Source organism: Trachemys scripta, chromosome 13, assembly GCF_013100865.1.
Source record: "Trachemys scripta elegans isolate TJP31775 chromosome 13, CAS_Tse_1.0, whole genome shotgun sequence".
In the NCBI taxonomy this organism is placed as follows: Eukaryota; Metazoa; Chordata; order Testudines; family Emydidae; genus Trachemys; species Trachemys scripta.
Window position 1 is genome coordinate 21,997,899 of NC_048310.1, and position 25,188 is coordinate 22,023,086.

General features: G+C 42.9%; 1 protein-coding gene across 1 annotated transcript in view; it reads left to right on the top strand.

Annotated features, from left to right (window-relative positions):
• LOC117886513 (neural-cadherin-like) overlaps window positions 1-25,188 on the top strand; it is a 146,435-nt gene that overhangs the window by 73,086 nt on the left and 48,161 nt on the right. Inside the window, exons 10-15 of the mRNA XM_034788385.1 lie at window positions 434-683; window positions 4,979-5,121; window positions 14,014-14,186; window positions 15,201-15,369; window positions 16,238-16,408; window positions 18,373-18,545. Of these exons, the coding sequence (XP_034644276.1) occupies window positions 434-683; window positions 4,979-5,121; window positions 14,014-14,186; window positions 15,201-15,369; window positions 16,238-16,408; window positions 18,373-18,545 (1,079 nt within the window). The remainder of the gene's footprint in view (window positions 1-433; window positions 684-4,978; window positions 5,122-14,013; window positions 14,187-15,200; window positions 15,370-16,237; window positions 16,409-18,372; window positions 18,546-25,188) is intronic.

Here is a 25,188-nt window from a genome sequence, read left to right on the forward strand (position 1 = left end):
TTGCAGGAGGCAAGCCTGTTGGGGACAAAGTAAATTTAGGTGAGTGGTGCAAATCAGGTGGGCATGAGAATATAAGTACCCACGAAGGAAGAAGATTTTTGATAGTAGAGGGATCTTTAGCAGACGGAGGCATAACAATGGGTGGAAGTAGCCAGGCAATTGCATGCCTTACCTTGAAGGATTACTTGTTGATATAAATATTGAGAGTTGAAGTAAAAAATTTGCTTTTTTACAGCTTGTTTTCAAACCATAGTAAATCAGTATAAAATATGCTATATCCTGTACTACTTAAAAGTTATTTCAAGCCCCACATGTTAAAATAAATGTTATTACTGTTATTTTTATGCCATTCATTAATTTGTCTATTAAAGTTTTTATCATTTTAATCCTTAGACCTTAATCTAGGAATTGTATTTTTCTTCTGTTTTAATAGTGACAGCTAGCGACTGTGATTCAGAAGAAAACGCTGAAATATTATATTACACTTTGAGTCCAGATTTTAACATTTCTTCACATGGTACTATCTTCCCAGCAACACAGTTGGACTATGAGCGGCCCAACCATCTCTATGAATTTATAATTATGGCTGTAGATAAAGGAGAAGAGCCAAAGACTGGGACAGCAACTGTTAGAATCCGTGTTTCAAACATGAATGATGAAGCACCCGAGTTTTCTCAGACAATGTAAATATATCAGTTGTTTTTAAAACTCTGAAAATATTGCTCTTAACTTGTGGATGTCAAGATGTAAAGAGATATCACAGGAACTGAGACATGCTCGGAGGGCCAGATCTTCACCTGGTTTAAATTGGCATAGCTTCATTGAAATGAGTGGACTTATGTTGATTTACACTACACAAGGATTTGGCCCAGAAATTTCATACTCCCAGTAAAATAAGTCCTTAAGTTTGGTTCCTAACCACAAAATTTAGAGATGATTTGAAAAGATTGTGGGAAACATTCTTCACTGATGAATCTGAATAGTCCGAGTTAGTCTTGAACCTTCTTCTGGTTCTTCCAGCATATATGTCCTACCAGCTTAGACTTCCATAGGTTGGTTTAGATTTAGACTTGCTCACTTAAACACACTTAGACTATACTCACCCTTACATATCACCTCTGAATTTGGTCCAGTAAATGTAAGCTGGTGTAATTCACGCATCAAGTGGCCAGAAGAGACAAGTGAAGCAAGAAAAGGAATGAAGAGTAGCATTTAAAAGCATGTATGCTAAAGTAAGCTGCCCCTTACTTATGTCTTCTTCCAGCTCCTCACCATATAAATCATACCAACATAGAATCTTTTACATTCACTCACACATTGGCAAATCAGAGGAAGTAAGACTAATGGGGTCTGAGTCCAACTTATACATCCTTAAACATTCCTACAGAATTTGGCCCTGTGAGTCATCATTCCTGGTAGGATAGCTACTTCAAATGGTAGCAACAAAAGTAGATTTTTTTTTTAAATAGAGATGGACCTGAAATGGAGCCTCATAGCCAAGATCTCCCTCCCTGAATTTTTAATATTTGAATTCCTGCATCCAAATGCTCTTCAGGAGTCCTGGGTTTGGGTCAGATCCAAAACTTGAAGTCTTTTTTTCTGGATGTATCCCAATATATCAGAAATCTTTTGAGATAAGCTGCTGACAAAATTTCCATTAATATAAACGGGAACAAGAATGAGTCGTTAATGAGTGCAAAAAGTTCAAGCTTGTAAATTTTATAAAAAAAATATATTTTATTTCTTAAAAATTCTTATTGGGAAGTTTTTCAGGACTTCGTCAGCAGTCTTAAACAAAGATTATGTCCATATAGTCTCCAACCACTGCTATATCTGAAAGAATTCTTTACTCTACACATGCTGGATAACATACATTATGATAGTGGGAGAAAACATATCCACTAGAAGTGAGAACTCACATTATTACAGGGAAGGTGTTGGAGACTATTCCTATCCCTTCTCCCCCTTCCTGCCCTGCACAAGTGCTGGCCAGAATGGATACCACAATCCTTACTCCGTGCTGGAGCTTGCGTGAGTACTAATTGAAAGGTGCAGGTGGGTCAGAGCTGGCCAGGGTTGCTCAGAGCTGGTTGTATGGGGAGACAGCAGGACATGATATCCCTTCCAAGAGTGGTGGAACTATGCTTCAGACTGAATACTCCAGGAGACCTCAGTAGAAAATCAGCCAGAAATGCTGGGAGTACAGGCAGCATCTCTGTCCGTCCACATCCCAGCACATCCAGAGTGCATGGCAGAATCTTGCCCTTAATTAGACAGTTTAGGCTTTGGAGATAGTGCTGAAAATGTTGACTATTTTACTGAATTGTTAAAACAAAATGTTTAGTAGATGACAGACTGACGACTGCAATATGAAGAAATCACAAGATAAATGTCAATAATAAATAAGTGGAATGCACTTAATCTCGCCCAGTCCTGTCTCCCATCAACACAGGGAACATTTTCCAGGGTTCAGTAAGCACAGTCCTCTTTAAACCTGGAGTCTTACAAGTATATGAATCTGTGTCAAAAGCACTATGAGCTTACATGCAAGTTACAGACTCTGCAGTGGAATTCCCAGTTTACCACTGTCAAATTCTGACTTTTATGCGTCAGCTTAAAAGTAAAAGTTGCTCAGAGCAAAGATCAGGAAGGGATTTTAATGGTGCCAAACTTGTGGTTTGTCTGAACACAACGACAAGACTTCTTGACAGTCCTTATAATACCTAAAGGTAATATGTGTCTTCACAATTTCCTACCTTCCTTCCTTCCTTCCTTCTTTCTAGTGAGCCAACAGCTGAGGGGGAACTAAACATCCCTCAGATAGTTTTGGCATGAAAAGAGCTGATCTTTGTAATACAAAATTCTTAGTGGTCCTCTGCATGTCCAAGTAGGGCTAATCCAGAATCTAAAGACTGGTTCTTCAGAACATGCTCCCCTTTTTAAAAAAAAAATATTCCAGGCTGTTAAATGGATGTTATCAAGGCTGACAGGCACACTAATCCGTTATCCTCTTATTTCTTGTATCTTTTTGAAGTGTCCACATAATTGCTTAATCTTGTATGTCGTTATTTCTTTAAAAACAAATGCTTCATTGTAGTACCGTTTTTTTGTTAGAAAGTGAGTGCCAGCACTCATTATGTTGTGAACAGCTCTTCGTCAAAACAGAGCATATGTTCAGCAAAAGAAAAACAGGCTTCCTGTTTGAGTTTACCAGAGGATATTGTAAAAAATTAGCATTATTTTTAATTATGAAAAATGCTTTCATAGAGGGTTATTATTTTACATCTGCAGTCTGTGTAGCCATTGCATACATTTGGAGATGAACATAAAGCCAAATTCTGCCGTCGGGTGAACGCATGCAATTTTTATTTAATTCAGTGGGACTGTGTGGTTGCAACTGAGAACAGAAGTTGTCCCAATGTTTCATGATCATTCCATGCTTTATAGACACAGTCCAAAGACCGGAGTCTGAGGTGCTGAGGACTTTGCAGGTGTTGCTCAGTTCCTAAGCTTTCATTTTGGTTTATCTTGCCCTGATGCCTTCCTGAATCTAAGGATGAACTTCAAGCAGGTCTTATCTGATGTTTGCTCTGTTACATAGATTCATCATGATCATCTGTAACTTAGTTCCTCCAAAGACACTAATCTGCAGTTAATTTTATGCTCAATCATGGACCAATGCAGAGATACAAATCAAGATGATGATGATGATGATGTCCTTTTAGTGCTTTGTTTAAATAGATTTACAGTCCAGTATAAACTCATAATTCTTAGCCTGGAGCTTTCTTTCCCCATAATTATCCTATTCCTCGATTATGAGTTGCTTTAAGCTACCACTCTGTTTCATTTTGTCAGTTTTCTCCTTCTGCTTCTTCAGAGGCCTTTTCTTGATGATTTGAACTCTTTTGCTCCTATATTTAATGCTTAAAGTTGTCAGAGTTACAGTTCATTTGGTTTTCTGATGCAGAGCTAAGACAATGGCCCTGGGGTTTGAATAGCTGAGCTAAACCAGAATCATTTAGTTCCCTTATTGGGTTGGATATTAAATGCTAAAACCCCCCACAACCCTATCTTAGGCACCAATGAATACACACAAGTCAGTAAATGTAAAATGTAAGGCAAGTTTTGTCTTGAATTCAGTCTCTTTGTCTAGGAATATATATGGCCCTCATTGCCATGGTATTTGAGTGTGGTTGATTTCATCTTACAAGTCTGACCATGTTGGGACTGATTCTGATCTCAGTGAACTGAGTGAAATTACTCTGGGCTTACACCAGTGTACTTTTTGTTTATTCACATTTTAGGTGTTTTTTTTGGGGGGGTTGTGTTTTTGTATTTTGAACAAAAATCCTAGTGTACTCTAAATAGAGTGAGAGCTCAGATGGGAAAAACTGGTGATAATTTCACCAAGTGGAGGTTGAGGGATGCCCCAAATGTGAATGTGGAGAGCTTAGACAAATACTTGGACACAGCCTGATACAGTTCACTCTGTCCACATCTTGCACTCCTGAGGAACTATTTGAGATAAGTGATAACACCAGGTCTTGGTTGCAGTTTTGGAGTGATAAGCTATGATGATGACCCATGTACCCTGGCCCCATGTATCATGTGTGGCACAGTATATCCTGTCGTGTGTGTGTGTGTATGTGTGTAAAATGGTGAACCCCACATTTCACCCAAATCCTTATTGAAGGTAAACTTCCTTTTTCCTAGAAGTTTGCAAGGGAAATCTACTAAAGGGAAAAGCAGAATGAGTCTGTTAATTGATTGATTTAATGTCCAACTTTTATTGTTTCACTGGTTAACAAGGTAGGATATCTCATCAGCTTAATTGCATTATTCATTAAACTATAAACCTCTACATTACATTTAAACAGTCAACAAATCCTGCTCTAAAACATACATTCAGTTGTACATATATTTTAATTTGACTCTTTCATCATATGTTGTATTTTTTCATTACAATTCTTTTTAACAGCTACAGGAGTTTTGTTTCTGAAGATGCAGGCCCAAATACATTGATTGCTACAGTCAATGCTATAGACCCTGATGGTGATGGCCTGACTTATGACATTGTAGCAGGGAATCAAAAGGGAAACTTTGTTGTTGACCCTCAGAAAGGTAATGATAAATTTGCCATTGCTATTCTGTCTGCAGTATTGAAAGTTTTCAGTTTATTTGCAAACAGCAGCACATTGAATTCAGTCTTTAATAGTTAGCAACTGTAAAAATTATTTGGTGGGATATCCTGCTTTTGCTGAGCTGCTACAATACCAATAAGAGTATGCGATAAAAAATAATCTAACTATTCTACCTTTACAATCCATCCTTCCTTACATAGGCGCTGACTTCCTGATTTCCTGGGGGGTGCTTGACCCCTGCTCCGTGCCAGGTCCCGCCCCTTCCCCCAAGGCCCCACCATGCCTCTTTCCGCCCCTGTTCTGATCCCTCCACCAAGGGTACCCTATAGACAACAGGTGCCTCCCCATACTGGGGGGAGCATGATCTAAAGGGATGTCCCATGACTGGTCACATGTCATCCCCCACCCCAGCGACCCCACCCGCATCCAGTCCGGGGCCACTGCACTCTCTCCGATCCATGTTACCTGTGGGAGGGGGGCGCTCTGTCCTCCCTCCGCACCTGCCCCCTGGCACATTCGTGGCAGGAGGGAGCTCGGGCAGGGAGTGGGAGGGAGCTGATTGGCGGGGCCCTCCAGCGGTGGGAGACATTGGGTGGGGGAGGGAGATGAGGAGCCCACCAGTGGGTGCTGAGCACCGACTATTAATTTTCCATGGGTGCTCCAGCCCTGGAGCACTCACAGAGTCAGCGCCTTTGCCTCTTCAACTTGGGTTTAATATATATCTTTTTCCTAACAACTTTATAACATCCCTGGCTATTTGTTCACTGCATTGTCTGATTGAATCAGTCAACAGAGAGAGAATAGTTACCCAATCAACAAACATATGCTGCATCCCAGTTCCATAGTTACCAAAGCATTCAGCCAAGGAACTGGAAAACATACCATCTAGGAAATGAATTACTTAGGTTGCTAAAAATTATATTCCAAAAATTGGTGTGGAATTTGAATTGCCACAAAGAGCTTTGAGCCATGTGCACTGTTTCAGTCTGAAATTGAATATACAAGTGGCTGTTTTCTTGGTCGGTAACATTCTTATTAAAAATACAAAATGATGTCAGAAAGCATAACACGTATATACTGTGATGTGCAAAGATATTGCACTATACTGCCTGATTTAGCATATGCCGGAATAGATGCATACTATCCATGTTAAGATCTCATCCTGTAGTCCTGAAGTAGGCAAAAATCTCATTGACTTGTTGGAAGGGGCCAAATGAAGGACTGAATAAGGACTGCAGGGTCTGTGGATTTGCATTATTGCGGACAGCATTTTATTGAACAGAATAGTACCATATTCGGTACTTACAATGTTAACATAGCCTTAAATTCTCCTTGTACTGACACTGTCCGTTCACTTAGAGCTTGTTTGTGCCCAGAGAAGAAAAGGGCACAAGGAGTCTTCCTGTCACTTTTGCATCCAATGGGGGACCAGGCATAGTGTGGTAGTTCTTGTGCTCCCTTAGGTGAAATTCACCTCTGTGAAGAGAGCCAGCATAAGTCTTACGTGTTTTATTAGGAAAGAACGAAGCTGAATGCAGGTTAAATTGAACTAGTAGAACTTGACTAAACCCTGTGCACTGCACTGTCCATATGGCTGCATTGCTTCTAGCCCAACTCTTCACATTCCCTGTTGTCCTGCTGTTTCCTTGATAAAAGTCGCTCCAGGAAACATGGGTCCTTTGACTCCATTTCCACTGATCATGATACATCTTCCCTTTGTTATAAACATTTTAATATAAACATTAAAAACATAGCAGGTGCCCAGAGCCACATCCATATTCTTTCAGACAGAGGTTGCTAACACATACATGAATTGAAGTCTTCTCTTTACCACAGACTCAGATGGTTTCATAGTCTTTCAGATAGTTTGGTCTCCTCAACATGTGACCATACTGGGAGTCACCTATCTCTGTCTCCCTGTCACCTGTCTCCAAGTCTAGCAAACTATCTGTCTTTGCAGTCTCCTCCTTTCTGGTGAGCTGTGCCTCCAACGGTTTTCTGTCTTTCTGTTCTGTGATGATTGCTGAATCTCTGTAGGCTGTCTCTGGACTGCTGGCTCATAAGTGCTTCCTGTTCCTTTGAATATATAGATTCCAAGGCCAGAAGGGAACATTGTGATCATACAACACAGGCCATAGAACTCCCTCAAAATAATTCCTACTTCTTTTAGAAAAACATCCAACCTTGATTTAAAAATTGTCAGTGGTGAAAAATCCACAACAACCTGTGGTAAATTGTTCCAGTGGGTAATTACTCTCACTGTTAAAAATGTATGCCTTATTTTCAGTCTGAATTTATCTAGCTTCAACTTCTGGTCACTGGACTGTGTTTTTATCTTTCTCTGCTAGATTGAAGAGCTCATTATTAAATATTTGTTCTCTGTGTAGGTATTTATAGACTATTATCAAGTCACCCCTTAATCTTCTCTTTATTAAGCTAAGTAGCTTGAGCTCCTTGAGTCTGTCACTTGTCTCTCTTCTGAAGTCACCTCATATGATGTGAATCCCACTTCACCCTTGCAGATCCTTTAGCCCATTCCTTCTGGTGTCTCTCTCTAATGGCTGGATACCCACAGGAGTGCCTGTCTCCAGGGCTGGTAGGTTCTTAGCTGACCTGTTGTACTCTAGTGCCTGCTTTTTCTGATTGTTCGCCATCTCCTCTCAGCGTTCTCTCTATACTTCAGGCTGCAACAGGTCTCCTTTCATTGGTAGCAGAGTTTTGTCCTTCTCCCCATCAGTGCCTGTGCTGGACTGTTTTGGCACCCCTGTGTTGGGGTATTCCTGTGTACCAGAATGCTGAGGATCTGAATCACAAGGCACAGTCTTGTGTAACAGTCTCTTAGCTGTTTTCACAGCTGATTCCACCTTGGCTGGGGAGGAGGTCTGGTGCTTCAACTTCCATTTGCTTGCAATTGAATTTTTCTGAGGCAAATTGGGGTGTGTTGTCAGGGGATACAGTGTCCAGAATGCCATATCTCACAAAGTGGGCCTTCAGTTTGCCAATCACTGCCTTACTTTTTGTATCTGGAAGGGCATTGACCTCCCAAAAGTTTGAATAGTAGTACACAGTAATCAAATATCGCTTTTCATTGAAGGTGAATAAGTCTGCTCCCCCCTTTTCCCGTGAATGGGTGGACAGCTCTCATATGACTAGCAGGTGTCACACTCTACTATCAAGAAGTATAGTTGTGTATATGTTCCCGGCCAGTAAACACACTCTTGGGCCTGCTTAAAGCAGCTGTCAATGCCCAGGTGTGAGGTGTGTATTTTTTGTATGACATCCTTACATAATGAGGCAGGGACAACAGCCCTCTGCACTTGAGATGAATGTGCAGGATGGAATTATGTTTCATCTTTAATCTGAAAATGTGTTTCTGCTCCGACTGGTACTTGGCTTTTGACTTCTGGCCTCCCTGTTAGTATCGCTGTCTTGACTGCCTGTGGTTGGATGTCCTTTTCTGTAGCCTCTTTGATTTCCATCAGCTTTGCTGTTGAAACTGGGGAGATAGTGCAGCATGTTAATGGATTTAGTGTTCTAAGTCCCCTCTCCCAACTCACTGATGCTGTGGATATATGCCTTGCTCAGGGTGTTCACTAACACCAGTAGTCATTCTGAACAGTATCTGATCTCTGGTAGTACTGAAGTTGAATCAACATGTGCTGCAATCTCTCTAGAGCACTAAGAAGGGGCTTTGCTATAATTGTCTCTAGGGGAGTGTGGTCTGATTGCACTATTATTGAGTTGTCATAGATGTACTAATGGAATTGCTCTACTCCAAATACAATAGCCAGAAGTTCTTTTTCTAATTGGACATACCCCTGTTCAGTCTCTGACAGGGCTCTGTTGGCATAAGCAACTGGCTGCTCCTGCAAAAAAACTATACCTAGTCCTTTCTCAGAGGTATTACACTGCAGTATCAATGTTTCTTCTGGCTGGTAGTACTTCAGGACAGGGGAATCTGTTATCATTTGTTTCAGCATGTCAAATGTTTACTATTGGGTACCTCTGAGCCTTAGTCAACATCCTGCATTATGAGCTGAGATATGGGTTCTTCTGCTGCAGCCATGTATGGATAGAACTTGGACAGAAAATTTGTCATTCCAATAAGGTGCCATACCCATTTCACATCAACTGGATCTTGTTGGATTCTGCTTTTAGACCCTCTGCTGTGAGCAGATGTCCAGTGTATGTCAATGCCTCGGTGTGATGTGTGTATTTTTTGTATGACATCCTTACATAATGAGGCAGGGACAACAGTCGCATTTTTTTCTGGGTTGAGTCTTATGTTCTTGTCTTGGTATCACTGAAGAAAAACTTGTAGTTTTCTATCATGGTCTCGTTCAGTTTCTGTATCATTGCTCCCTTTGCCTACAGTGAAGATATGTTCTCCAGTTATTTTCATCCCAGGCAATGCGTCCAGCACTTCGGTGAAATTTCTCTGGAACATCTCTGGTGCTAAGCTGATGTGCATCGGCATGCTCAGCCATCTGTACATACCAAGTGGGGTTGCAAAGATTGTCAGCATTCTGAACTGTTTATCCAGGCTTATGTGCCAGTACTACAAAGATCACAGTTCGTAAAGATTCTGGCTTTGAAGAGTTCTATCAAGATGTCATCAATTGTTGGCAGTGGATAGTGGCATCTTTACTTGCCTGGTTCAGTGGTTTTGGGTCTATGGTGATGTATAATTTGCCTCTTGGCTTCTTTATCACCACTATGCTGCTTACCCAGGCTATATTGGCCTCTACAGAAGCTGATATACCCCTGCTCTGCTGATTTTTGAGCTCCTTTTGTACTGGATTATGTAGTGCCACTGGAAATTTCCTTTGTGGTAAGCACATATTCCGCTCTGGGGCCTACTTCCAGTTGCAGCTATCCTTTGAGGCACTTGTCACCTTTGAAAACATCCCCATATGCTTCTGAAATTGTCTCTGTTGTCCATGAGACTCCATTTGCTTCTTGCACTGCAGCTATACAATTCTGATACTGCACCTTGATCAGATCCATGGCTTATATGGCTGTATTCCCTGTATGTGCTTGCATGCCATCACCACAAACGTCAGTGGGTACCATCTATTATATTTTGGGTTAGTTAATATGAAGTCACATTTTCCTACAGGCTGAATTACGCTCTTATTGTGCACTATTAGATTGTATTTGCTCTTTGTAAAGGGTGTGTTTGAGTCCAGTTCACCCTGAGGAATCACACTGTAGGAGACCCCGCTATCCAGCTGAAATTGCACATGGCATTTCCTTTTTACCACTGATGCATGCACGGAAGTTGCTATTGTCCCTTGTTGCTTTCCTGAACCTAATATGCTCTGACTCAAGAAGAGAGTCATGGTGTCATCACCACTGTCTGGTATGCCATTCCCCTCTTGTACAAATCTGACTGAATCCTTCTGAGATTTCCTGTGCTCTTGCATGCCTTGCTAAAATGGTTCAACTCGCCCCATTTCTTGCAATGCTCTCCTAGTACATGGCACTTCTCCCTGTTTACCTGCTCATGCTGTCTTCCACAACAAATGCTTCTTGCTATGGGTGTGGTACGTTGGCCACTTGCTCTCCTTTGCTGTTGTCTCCCTGCATGTACTGATGGGGTTGTAGTGTTTCCTAGGACTTTCATTCTTTATCTTGAAGCTTCTGCTGCATGCCCCATGTCTAAGCATCTGTCTAATATGAGATCGCCTTCCCAGAGCAGATGCTCTGCAGGTGGTGATTCCAAGTGCCACAGACTATCCTGTCCTGAATTAGTGAGTCTGTCAAGTAACCAAAATTGCCTTTAGCAATCAATGTGCATAAACCTGTCATTGGCATGGATGCATGTCCTCTGGAATGGTGGTTGACGCATGAATAGACATATGAATCTTTAGCGCATCTGGCACGTAAATATCTTGCAACGCCAGCTACTACAACAGTGCCATGCAAACACCTGTTCTCACTTTCAGATGACATTGTAAACAAGAAGCGGGCAGCATTATCTCCTGCATATGTAAACAAACTTGTTTGTCTGAGCAATTGGCTGAACAAGAAGTAGGACTGAGCATAGGTGCTGACTTTTACCTCTTTCCCGTGGGTGCTAGACCCCCCACCCCGGCCCCAGCCCCACTCCACCTCTTCCATGAGGCCCCACCCCTGTCCCGCCCCCATTCCAAACCCTTCCCCAAAGTCCCCGCCCCAACTCCACCCCCCCTGGCCCTATTCATTCCTTCCCCAAATCCCCACCCCGGCCCTGCCTCTTCCCTGCCTCCTCCCCTGAGCCCGCCACGTTCCCGCTCCTCACCTTCCCTCCTGGAGCATGCTAACACTGCCAAACAGCTCTTTGCCAGCAGCCGGGCGGGAAACACTGGGAAGTAGGCAGAGGGGAGGGGACGCGGCACGTTCAGGGGAGGTGGGCCGGGGGGTGAGGGGAGCTTGGCTGCTAAGCAGCCATTAATTTTTCCTCGTGTGTGCTCCAGCCCAGGAGCACCCACAGAGACTGCGCCTATGGAACTGAGTGGATTTGTAGGCTCTAAAGTTTTACATTGTTTTATTTTTGAGTGCACTTAGTTTTTGTACATAATTCTACATTTGTAAGTTCAACTTCCATGATAAAGAGATTGCACTACATTATTTACTTTAGGTGAATTGAAAAATACTGTTTCTTTCATTTTTTACTATGCAAATATTTGTAATCAAAAATAATAATATAAAGTGAGCACTGTACACTTTGTATTCTGTGAGGTAACTGAAATCAATATATTTGAAAATGTAGAAAACATCCAAAATATTTAAATAAATGGTATTCTGTTATTCATTAACAGCACAGTTAATTGCACGATTAATTTTTTAAATCGTGCAATTAATTGCAATTAATTGTTTTAATCTCTTGACAGCCCTAATTTAACTTGATTTAACTGCTGTCAGAATGTGACCCTGAGTCTTTGAAAACTGTGAGTTCTGGCAGCTGAGCACAGGGAAGTGAGCTGTCATAGATCCATCCTTCTGTTCATTTCACTGTCATAGGGTTTCACTTAGCATGAAAGTTTAATTTCAATGCAAATAGTGTTTTTGCAATATTAATGTTACAGTTCTGAACATATTTCAAACTTAATAGAAATGTTCCAGAAAGATATGCCATGTAACATGCTGCAGGAAACTGCTGCAAATCTGGGGATTGAACCCATCCCAACTTCAGATGAGAATTGCAGGCTCTTAGGGACAGAATTTAAAGGTATTTAGGTGCCTGAAGATGCAGAGGCATCTAGTGCGATTTTCAAAAGCACTTAACTCCCATTGATTTCAGTCGGAGTTAGGCATCCATGTGTTTCTGAAAATCCCAGTGACTATCTGCATCTTTACGTGCCTAAATACCTTCAAAAATGTGTCCCTTAGCACCTCAGGCCCAGTAGGTACATTTATGTAGTGAATGCTTCCAGATTAGTTTTCTATTGTCTCTGGAAGTTAATCTAGGTGCGACAGCTTTCTTCAGTAATATATTTTGGTTTTGGTTAGTTTGATGAAATCAAAAAGATTTATGCATTAGCCTACAGCGATTTAATTTAAGAGATAATGTCAAAGAAATAGTCATAGCCTATTGTCACGGAAGTGCCAAGGTGACGCTGAGCTGTGTGTCAAAAATAACTGCTGAAGTAAAGACAAGACATTTGCAAGCAAAGTGAGTGACACTGATCCTGTGACAATTTCTGTTATGCCAGATAAATAATAGACATGACTGATGGATGTTGGTGCAAAAGAGGGGCAGCTGCTCACTGTACTTTCTCAGATTGCTGCAGTCTGATGTGCTTATATAATGGATCCTTCATATCTCTTAATCTGGCAGTCCCTTTGTGCCCTGCCTGACAGGGGATGCCACTGTGGGGATATAGGGAAGAGCCGGCCATTTTGGTGTTATTTAACGTGAGAATGCAGTAAATACACAATAACTACATTCATTGAAATAAATCCATATGAAAATAAGCAGTGCTATGGTATAGAAATTAGCATACATTCTATTACATGTATAGTAATAAGTTGCATTGTCCCCATATGGACAAATCCTGCCCCAGCCTCCGCAGCTGCAGTGCAACCCCAGCAATCTCACTGTATAAGAGGGTATCTGTGTGTCAGAATATGGGGGGCAGCTCCTCTGGTTCTCCCTGCCTTGTTTGTGAGGGGTGTATAAGGGCCCACAGACGCTATTCCAGACATTCTACTGAACCAGCCTCCATGGAGTGTGGCTCCACAGATGCTCTGTGGCCTTTTGGGGTCAGGATTCCTCTTCCTACTGCATATCTACCCAGTGCCTGGCCTAGCTACCTGGGCTGGAAGTGGCTTTAGGATTTGCCCTATGGTACACTACTGTTACCTGGTTGCAAAACAGACAGATCTAGCCTGTAGGTATTTGCAGCCGCCTTAGACTCAGCAGTAGGTTATTCTATTATTAATTGGGGGATTTGAATATGGAAGCTGGCTGAGACTTCTGGGTTTCACTGGCAGAAATAATTTCACTCTAGGGAAAAAAATCTTCACTATTCCTCTACCCAGAGTTAGGAGACTCGCAATTACAGTTTAAAGTTTAAAATTACAATTTAGAAACTGATTTAGGTAAATTGGTATAACCTCACCCCCCCTTCCACCCCCGATGGTCCAAATCCATTTAAGTCAATGAGAGTCTTTCTGTTGATGTCAAAGGGTTTGGATCAAGCCCCTCGCATGGATGATATTAAATTAGATTAAGAATGTGTGTACATGTAGTTGCACCTGTTTAACTAAATTGGTTTAAAATCACACCTTTAGTTAAATCTGTGACACTAGTGGTGGGGGAATAATAATTCTCAAATTGGTGAAAAACAAGAAAGACAAACAAAATCTATTGTCACTGATCTTCCAGGATTAATTCGACTTCGCTCGAGCCCACTTCCTAAGCTTCAGGGGACAGAGTACATACTTAATGTCACAGCTACTGATGATAATGCTTCTGGTGGGCCTCACTCTCTCACTAGTACAGCACTGGTTATCGTGGGAATTGATGATGTCAACAATAACAAACCTATATTTCAGAAGGTAAATACATTAGGTCATATGTGTTATAACTTCAGATGATAAGAGTTTAGTGAATAAGGGTTTAGTGGGTTCAGTGTGTTGTATGTGAAGAGTTGCAGGCACAACTCCTAAACTTTTACTAAACAAAAATTGTCCTGTATGTAAAATGAATAGTTGTTTATATGCCACGAGCCTTATCTTCAGCTCAGATAGGTAATATCTTAGGTACAGTAGACTTGCTATAATAATCAAATATGCTTCTATAAAGTATGTAGACTTCTTCCTTAATTGATTGGGAATTTGAGTCTAGATTTATGTTGAAGGACAGAGATTGAAAAGATTTTATTTTAACATGTATTTTTAATTGAGTATTTATGTATTTATTTTATTTCAGTATTCATGTGTTATATCTATTGTTACATCCTTTAACATCTCTATTAAATACTGAATATTAAAGAATTTAATGTAGACGTTTTGTTCATATAAGAGACTGCAGTATAAATTGACATTGCTTTTTCAGGAATGCTAATTAACTTTAAAGTTTTCTTTGCTAAAACATTATGAGCTTGGTCCTGCGCTCAGCTATATGGGTGGACATCATTGCATATTTTGCATTGTCAGCTATTTTTCCAGTGGTCATTAAGGATCAGGTGCAGTTAGTCTTCACCTATTCTTGGCAAAGTAATCTTGTATTGAAAGCTTTTTTTTTTTTTTTTTTAAATTGACACTGCATTGCATTACAATTGCAGCAGGGTGCAGATTCTATATAAGGCATTAATTATCAGAGAAAAAGACACTTAAAATTAGAAGCATATGCGACAGCAGCAACTTTGTCTAAATATTTTGCTTGCTTGCAAGAAATAGGGCCACTAAGCATCTCCATATAGCTTAAAAATAACAAAGTAAAAAGTGAAGTTATGGATTATTCAAGATATATTCAGGAACAATAAATGTGCATATCTCAGAATGTCTGAATAGTTTATTTATGTTAATTTAAGTAAAATGGCATGTAAAATGTTTGAGTATTTTCCCTAGTGTCAATATTATCGGGAACATGCTTCTGTGTTGGAGAACCAGCCTTCAGGAACATTTGTACTGCAGGTTGAGGCAACTGATGCTGATGAAGGAGCCAATGGTAGAGTGAAATATGGCATAATGCATAGAGATGGTGCCTTACCATCGTTTAGTATTCATCCTGATACAGGTAAAACAAATCTCAGAACCTTTTGGCCTACAGTCTGATTTGATTTACACTAGTGTAAATGAAGAGTAACTCTGTTGAAGTCAGTGTAGTTACACCAGTATGACACTGGTTTGAGTAACATGAGACTCAAGCCATTTGTTATATTGAAATAAAATAAAATATAAATATAGTGTAAACAAATCTTCCTCTGCTTTTACTTCGATAACTCTTCTGAACTTAACTAGAAATTGTTTTCTTCGAAGTATAGAAGTACTTCTTCAGTGTGATATGTTTGTTTATTTTTAATTCGTAAATAGATTTTATTTTTTTAAAAATGTGCATTATCTGAATAATCTATTTATAAAATATGAAGGGTGGTTTCAAAAGTCTCCTTCAAAGAACAGACATTCTAGAAATAACCCCTCCACCAATTTTCAGTATTTTGTAGCAGAAAACATACTTAGCAAATTTTCCAGCATGTAAATCCAGGTTGGGATTCCAGGGGTGCAAAACATACAAAATGTGCCAGATTCTGCAAACACTTAAAAATTGGATTCCTTTTGCACAATTCCTCCCATTCAGAATTGTCTTGGTGCTTACATCCATTTTCTAAATTAGGGCCCCGATCTCGCAAAGATTTAGGTGTGCAAACTTAGGTAAATGAGTAGTGCTACTGAAGTTCTTAAGACTTTGCAGGATTGGAGTCTGTAATTCAACAGGCAATTTACACCAATTCACTGATGAATTTTTAGCCCATTACATTGTAGCTCAAAATGTTCTTCTCTATCACTTGACAGTCAAAAAGAAAAAAAGAGTTCCAAATGGCTTCAAAGAAAAAAAAAGTCTTTAGTAAAATACATAGTATTAAAACTCTTTAATCTGTTTTCAGGAGTCTTGACAACTCTTCAGAGATTTGATCGAGAAAACCAAAGGGAATATCCTATTACTGTGACTGCGACAGACCAGGCTGCAGAACCTCTCATTGGAATCTGTCAGATAAATGTTGTCATCCTGGACCAAAATGACAATGATCCTAGATTTGAAAACACCCGCTATGAATGTAATTGAGAGTCATTGGATAGCGTTTCAGTACCCTGAGTGTGAGCTTACCTGATGTCTAAGATTTTTGTTTTGGTTTCCCTGCCCCTCCCCCACACCTACTCTTATGTATTATTGGCAAAATTACTGTGCAACTACAGTCAGACCGGTGCATTTAACATTATACAGTGCACATGGTGGTATCAGACACAATCTTGACCCAGAGTCCTTCTTGAGTATTGTTATGTGGCAAAATCCTGCAAACGCATACATGTATCAGTAACTCTATTCAGCTGTGTAGTCCAAGCGTCTATAGACTACTCAGGTCTGTAAAGTTAATAATGTGCATAAGTGTTTGCAAGGTTAGACCTTACTATTACTTCATGTTGTTTTCCAGCTAACATGTTTTAGTAGCATGCTTCATTTTTACCATTTGAGTTTCGTCCATTTAAGTTTCCTTAGGATTTTTAATTTTTGTTGTTCATTTTGTTCATGGGTCTAAATTTATTAAAAAAAATTAACAGTTTGTTGGGAAAAAGACATTTTGCAGCTAATTAGTGATTAAAGATATTGTCAGTTTGATTGAAAACTGGCTACCATATATGTGCAGGAGCATTTTCAATAACTTAAAAAAAAATTCATATCCATTTTAGCATAAGATACATACTACAGATTGGCATGAAAATTTACAAAATATAAAGTCAAAAATCTATGCAATTATGCATGCGTAATTGTCAGTGCACTAAAGGAGATTCTGTGCACCTGTGGAGAAGATCTCCAAATATTGCTTATGTTTTAGTCTATTGAATCAATAGATCATAATGTTGTGGTCTATTGAATAAATCATCCATATTTTAAAAATCATCTAAAGCCGTAATTATAAGATAATGCTTCAGTCTATCAGATTTAAGCATTTTGTAATTATTAGATATTAAATACTGAATTAAACTCACAAAGCAAAGACATTTGGAGGTATGTGTGAAACTATCTCTGATCCACCACTTTGCTGAGTGTTACAGGTTTTTCAAACAATGCTTGATTTTACCCACAGTACTATATTATTGGGGTCTTTTCTCGCCAACTAATTAATTAATATATAAACTCTCATTAAGATTAATGGAAATTATGTGGCACTTTCCTTTTTATGCTGGAAAATAAAGACACAACAGGTTTCAGAATCAACTCTGGATTTTCATGGATTTTTAGTTTGGCCGATCCTCTTGTGCTCACAGGGTTTCACAACCTTTTGAGTTAATTGTCTTTCTGCCTGTTTGACAATTCAAATGCAGTTTTTATTTGCAAATTTAGGCGGTCACTTTGAAAATTTAGTCCATAATGTTTTTTTTCTGGTTTCATACAGTAAATTACAATACCATTTAAATATATGTACAGTATCATTCATTCATACATAGTACGTATTCAATCACAATAAAAAAAAAAAGCTTAGGAAGGTTTTAAAGAAATTTGACTGAGTATCTCAGAAGAATAATGTTCCCGCCATATTTGGTAGCACAAGTTAAAATGTGATCCCCAGCTCTTCCTTTTGTGGGGAAGGAAAGGAGTTCTCGGTGCCATGTATTTTTAAAATTATTAAAGAAAACAAACCAAATTATCAAAGTTGATAACTGGGCGAAACAACAATTAAATAGTTTACTAATTGTTCCCCTAAGTCTAGTCTCATGAATAGCAATCATCAATAATTCTTTTGATTTGGTGTTCTCATAAGTAGTCGCATGAGAAACAATTAGTTAACAATTCCATGTACTTAATTGTTGTTTCTCCCCATTATCAATTTTGATAATTTGATTTCCCCACAATCGATAGCAGCTCTTCAGAACACCCAATTTGATTCCTATGGTATAGCTACAAAGTGGATAAACTGTAATTCTCATTTGTTTTTCTTTAAGTATTAATGTTTCTTAAAGAATTGCTCATATTGCTCCAGTGAGTTAAGGGTTAGTTTCAAATCTACTTTCCTTCTGCCAGATTTCCTGAGAGAAGACACAAAAGTTGGGACTAGTTTTCTTCGTGTTGCAGCCCATGATGATGATTATGGTTCAAATGCTGCCATAACGTTCTCCATAGCAAATGAAGAACCAGCATATTTCCAAGTGAATCCTAGTACAGGTTGGGTGTATGTCAACCAACCCATACCTCAGGTACAGTGCACACTTCCCTCTGAGCCTGGCTAGCTCTGAAGACTGGTGGGAATGGACAGGGTCAAGGCCATGTCCTCACCTCCACCCTGACCCTCCCAATTTAGAGAACAGGAACAATAAAATTTGTAGGAGAGGTGCCTGTGCCTTTCCTCTTCTTTGCTCATGCATGTAAGGGGTCTGAAGTTCGTTTGTTGCTGTTGTGAACCCCCTACTGTAATGTGCCTTATACACTCTGCAGTACATACTCAGTTGTCTCATGGATATTTCATCTGGAAGATGAAAGCACTGTGGACACAATTTTCAAACCTGGATGCCTAAAATTTGGTACTTTACCCATGTTTAAGCACCTAAATAAAATGCCCTAACTCCTGTCAAAGTAAAAAAAGAAAAGAAAAGAAAAGAGGGTTTAGATGCCTAGCTTTAGATGCCTACGTTTGAAAATGTTGGCTATTTCTTTAAAATGTAATGGTTGTGAGACTTGCACACAGAATTTGGATGCAGGTACATTTCATTTATTTTTATTTTCTTATTGTTTCTGAGTGCCCCATAGGTCTCAGTAGCAGAGCTGCATAGGCTAGGTGTGCCTCACAGGAACACCAGAGATTTTTTAGGACACATGCTTATAAAACATGCCAAGCAATTAGCTGGGGGAAGCAGCAGAACTTTCCCACCTTCTTGCACCTGGGTCCCGTGTCTTAGTGGGAGCTGAATTTACACCACTGTGAAATGAACATTAAAGGAGAACCTTTTCTTGATAATGTTTAATCTTCTTTTGGGAAAACAAATTAATTGTATTTTGAATGTATCAAATTGTACAGCACAACTTGGAATTACATGGTTGAGTTTTTTCTAATGTACAGTAGGGGATTATTAGATTAATTAAATCATTGCTGCCCTTTGACTCTAATTTCTTACCAGGGTACTGTCAAGATATAATACTACCCAATGACTGTACTAACAGTAGTATCTTTATTTAGTATGCACTCTGTGGGCCAAATTATCCCTCTCTGAGGCGGTAATGCTCTGGGCAGTGGGGAGACGGTGCAGCACCTGAGTGGCATTGCTGATCTGGTGGCATATGTGGAGTTCTGTGTCTTGGTTCTAACATCACCTCACTTAGAGATGCTCCTTCTGGAGCCATTATTGCTTCCAGCTGGGCTAATGGACCTCCTTGCTCTCCCCAGTGTCTGCAGCCAAATTAGGGCTGTCCCCCAAATTGGTGAGCTGGGATGGGGAAGGGCTCCTGTTCTGCAAAGCATACCTGTGCTAGAGAAGCCATAATTTGTCCTTAGATGTTTTGACTGTCTGTTCAATTCACATAGTTCTATGCTAATATGCATAGCAAGATGACAATTATGTCCTACTCAGTAGTAACTATCAGTAGGACTCCTGCCGCAAATTAGTTTTTTTTTTAATGTAAATTGTTATAATAGTCTGCCGCAAATTAGTTTTTTTTTTAATGTAAATTGTTATAATAGTCTGACATCTTTAGTAGTTTTTGAAAGTAACTAAGATAGTTTTAAGGGCTAGAAATGAATTTTTACTTTCCAGGTGAAGTAGTTCAGGTGTATAGTTTATAGTCACAGCAGAACTCAAAGGAGGGGGAAAGTAGTGGTTTGATGAAGACTCCTGAGGACCAGATTCTCACAGGATGTAAATCAGCATAGCTACATTGATTTACAACAGTTGAGGATATGGCCTTTCTCTTGAATGAATGGGTTTTGATAACCATAACAGCAATAGCTCTATGCTTATGTCAAAAGAGGACTCTCTTACTGTGCATCAGTGGAAAATGAAAGAAATGGGGAGCCACACTGGTGCATTATGCCTCAGTCTGATGTCTGGTGGGTTGCAGATGGAAAAAGATGTGGATAATAGCTTCGCAAATGTTCAGATACACACAAACGTGTGTGTAAAAGTATATACTCAGTATGTATGGTTTTGTGCATGTACACACATGCTCCAGTGCATTAACTATACGGGTACTGTGTGCATACTGTGTACTTGTATGTTGCTTTCTGCAAAGAAACAATTTTTTTAAAAGGTGCATTGTTTAATGAGTCTTAGGCTGTCATACTAAGCTTTCTAAGGTTTACATTCTTCTTCAAGTGATTGCTCATGTGTATTCCACATTAGGTGTGCCTGTTCACCGCGTGCACCGGTGTTGGAAGTTTTTCCCCTAGCAGTACCCGTAGGGGAGCGCCCCTAGCAACCCCTAGAATGGTGCCTCCATGGTGTGGTATAAGGGGCGCTGTGCTCTCCCCCCACCCTCAGTTCCTTCTTGCCACTAGTGAAGGTTCTTCGGAAGTGCTCTGCTCCACCTTTGCTGCAGCTCGTCCCCAGAACTTTTGTTCATTCAGTGTAGGAGTACCTGTAGTTAGTAGTTTAGTTTAGTGCACCCGGGCCGGGGCATGCCCCACACCCCAGGTTTTAAGTCGTGCGACACTTGTAGGTGACCAGTGCCAGTGAGTGATCCGTATGCAGACTGTTTACGCTGTTGGGGTGAAACCCATTGCGATCGCTGCAGTATTTGCAAGTCGTTCAAGCCTTGGACCGAGAGAGAGAGACATTAGGCTCTGGGCCATCCTGATGGAGTTGGTGTTGACCCTGACTCCGGCATGCTGCTCCGAGTTGGCACTGGGTATCGCGGTGTTGGTGTGCGGTGACCCCCCCAGCGCGATCTACCAGTCGGCACCGCTCCCCATCCGTGGGGCATGCCAAGAAGGCTAAGAAGAGACCTTCTCCGCTGCCGCACTGAAGCAAGACTGGGGGAGAGGCTAGACCCATGATGGGCAGTCCTCGATCCCCATTGGCCTCTAGGCCTCCAACTCAGGTCCAGCTGCGTAGCCCGGCCCATTTGGAGCAGGCTTCCCCAGGTGTCCGGATGCCCTCCATGCCAGAGGCCCTGCAAGCAGCCCAGGACGTTAAGTCCATGCCGGTACCGGGAGTACTGCCAATGTTGGCCCCGCGGTCCAGAGACAAGCCGTCGCTGGGATCTCCTCGGTCGCCCCTGACTTGGTATCAGTCATGGTTGAGGGAATGTTCCCGACGCCATTCGCCACTCAGCAAACATCCCGTGCATAGTCCATGCAGGTCACCATCAACCCCCACCAGGTTGTCTGGCTGGGTTCCGACTGACAGGGACTCCAGGCACCACTCTGCATCGAGGAGCAGACACCGATGGGACCGAAGTAGACGCCACTGAAGGTCCTCGTCCCCGAGGGGCTATCATAGCCAGTTGCAACATGAACGTCGACTCCGTTCACATTCGTCATCTTGCTCCAGGACCCCGCCACGAAACCGCTCCCGCAGCCCCAGGGGTCGATCGCTGGAGCCTCGCCATTGCGGATCCACCCACCAGAGCTGATCGCCGTGCGGCTGCTACCAGTGGTACCGTTCCTCCACGTCGGGATCATGGTCTCGTGGTCGGCACGGCTCCCGGCACTGCCGCTCCTACCAGTCCGGGGACAATGGCGGGTCGTATGTCAGCCCGGCCTCCCTTTGTAGTCATCCATCGATGGGTCAGGCCAGCCAGGCCGAACAGCCTGCTCGCTCGGAGCCTCAGAATGGTTGTCTGCCTCCCTCTCCCGGCCTCCGAGGAAGGAGTTGGTGGGACATGCATCTTCGGCGCCATGCCTAGAGAGCGACCAGGTGGTGGATCCTCCGGTGCTGGTGGATATGCAAAGTATCATGCCTGCCTCCGCGCCCTCCCCTGATGAGGTGATTATGGCCTCTCCTCCCTCAGTCCTGCAGGAGGACTCTAAAGCCCGGCAGGAACTATTGAAAAGGGTGGCAGCAAACCTCAACCTTCAGGCATAGGAGGTGGAGGAGCCCTTGGATTCCCTTTTTAATATCATGTCTGCCTTGGTACCGGGCAGGGTGACCTTGCCACTCCATGAAGGGGTGGCAAAAATTTCAAATGTCTTGTGGCAAACCCCAGCCTCATTGCCCCCCATCTCTAAGAGAGCAGAATGCAGGTATTTTGTGCCCGCCAAGGGACGTGAATACCTATATACCCACCCTCCCCTTAACTCTCTGGTTGTCGAGTCGGTCAACCACAGGGAGTGGCGGGGCCAACCAGCCCCTACTCCAAAAAATAAAGACTCGAGGAGGTTGGATTCATTTGGGAGAAAAATGTATTCATCCTCAAGCTTCCAGTTATGGGTGGTGAACCATCAGGCTCTCCTGGGCTGGTATGAGTTCAATCTGTGGTGCTCTCTGCCCAAGTTCGAAGACTACCTCCAGGAGCGGGACAGGAAGGAGTTCAAAGCTCTAGTGGAGGAGGGTACAGCGACTGCCAGGGCAGCCCTGCAGGACCTCCCGTTTGACGGCAAAGCTCTGTTTGCAGAACAGACGGACATAAAACTGCATGGCCTGAAAGACTCCCGCACTATGCTTAAGACTCTTGGCCTCTATGTTCCGGCTCCAACTAGACCTAAGTTTAAGCCACAGTAGGCTTCCACCCAGGCCACCCACTCTAAATACCAGCCCCCTTATAAAAAGTTGTGGGACTATGCAAAACACCCGCAGAGGCAGTCTCGGTCTGCCCCCCAGCCTGTGTCCTCCAAGGGCAAACAGTCAGGGAAATGGCAGTTTTGACGGGAGGCCCGGGTGCGAGCTACCAGTTCACATCAGGGATCCACCCACAATAAAGCTTCCCTTCTCCAACCGGTTGTGTGCTTTTCTCCCGGAGTGGTCGTGGCTGACCTCGGACCGATGGGTCCTCAGCACCATCTCCAGGGGCTATACCTTCCAGTTTACCTCTACCCTGCCCAACCACCCTCTGCCCCCGTCCCTCTTGGGGGACCCCTCTCACAAGGCTCTGCTCGAGCAGGAGGTGGGGCGGCTCCTTGGCTTAGGAGCGTGGAAGTGGTGCCAGTGGAGTTCAAATGCAAGGGTATTACTCCTGCTATTTCCTGATCCTGAAAGCCAAAGCGGGGCTCAGGCCCATCCTGGACCTGCGAAGCCTGAACCAGCACATGGTGAAGCTCAAGTTTCGCATGGTCTCCCTGAACTCCATCATTCCCTCCCTGTATCCCGGGGATTGGTACGCCACTCTTGATCTGCAGGACGCGTACTTCCACATCCATATATTCGAGGGGCACAGGCGCTTTCTCCGCTTCACGGTTGGACAGGAACACTACCAATTTATGGTCCTCCCGTTTGGCCTGTCCACTGCCCCCAGGGAATTTACAAAGTGTATGTCCTACCTCAGGCACCGGGGGGTCCAGATCTTCCCCTATCTGGACAACTGGCTGGTCAAGGGCAGCTCCTGGTCGCAGGTGTGGGATCATGTGGCGCTCCTTCTGTCCACGTGCACCATCTGGGCCTGTTGGTAAATGACACCAAGTCCACATTAGTCCCGGTCCAATGCATAGAGTTTATCGGGGCAGTCCTGGACCCCACATCGGCCAGAGCCTCCCTCCTACAGGACAGGTTCAAGACCCTGAAAGGGCTCATCGACACAGTCACAAGGTTTCCAGTGACAACAGCCAGAGCGTATCTCCAGATCTTGGGTCACATATTGATGTGCACATACGTGGTTCGCCATGCCAGACTCAGGATGAGGCCCCCTCCAGCTCTGGTTGGCCTCTCCCAGGCCAGAGACAGGATGGACAAGGTCCTCACTGTGCCTGAGCCGGCGATGGCTTCCCTACAATGGTGGTCCTCCCTGGGGAACATGCTCCGCAGGGTCCTGTTCAGAGGCAGGCCCCTGTCAATGGAACTGGTGTCCGACGCATCGGACCTGGGGTGGGAAGCCCATGTGGGAGACGTTCAGACCCAAGGTCTGTGGTCTGCACAGGATCTGGCCCTCCACATAAGTGTCAAGGAGCTCAGGGCGGTCCAGGGACTTTTCCTCTCAGCACGAGTGGTCTCTTCTCCCAGAGGTGATGCACAGACTTTTCCAAGAGTGGGGAACTCCCCAGGTGGACCTGTTTGCGACTCGGCAGAACCATCGATGTCCCCAGTTGTGCTCCAGGGGGGTGCTGGGACGGGGCACTATCTCTGATGCCTTCCTCCTGTCCAGGCCAGTTGCTCTATGCCTTCCCCCGTTCCTGCTGATTGGCAAAGTCCTGGAAAAGATAAAAATGGACAGGATCTGGGTCCTTCTGATTGCCCCAGCGTGGCTTAGGCAGCATTGGTATGGGACCCTCACGAGCCTGGAGGTCACTCCGCCATGACCATTACCATCCCACCCGACCTGCTCTCCCAGGATCAGGGCCACCTCCTCCACCCCAACTTAGTGGCACTTCACCTCACGGTGTGGCTGCTCAATGGTTAGGCCGGGAGGAAAGGACGTGTTCGGAACGGGTTCAGCGCATCCTCTTGGAAAGCAGGCGACCCTCCATGTGCCAAGCCTACTTGGCAAAGTGGTCTTGGTTTTCCCAATGGGCGGCTGAGTGGGGCTTTTCCCCCGTGGCTGCCCCGATCCAGCTCATTTTGGATTACCTCCTTCACCTTAGAGCCCAGGGTCTGGCGTCCTTGTCCGTCAAGGTGCACTTGGTGGCCATATCGGCCTTCCACCCGTTGGTGCAGGGGCACACGGTATTCTCCAATGCCATGCCATGCCATGACTGGCCGATTCCTTAAGGGGTTGGATCATCTCTTCCCATACATTAGGCCCCCAGTCCCACAATGGAAC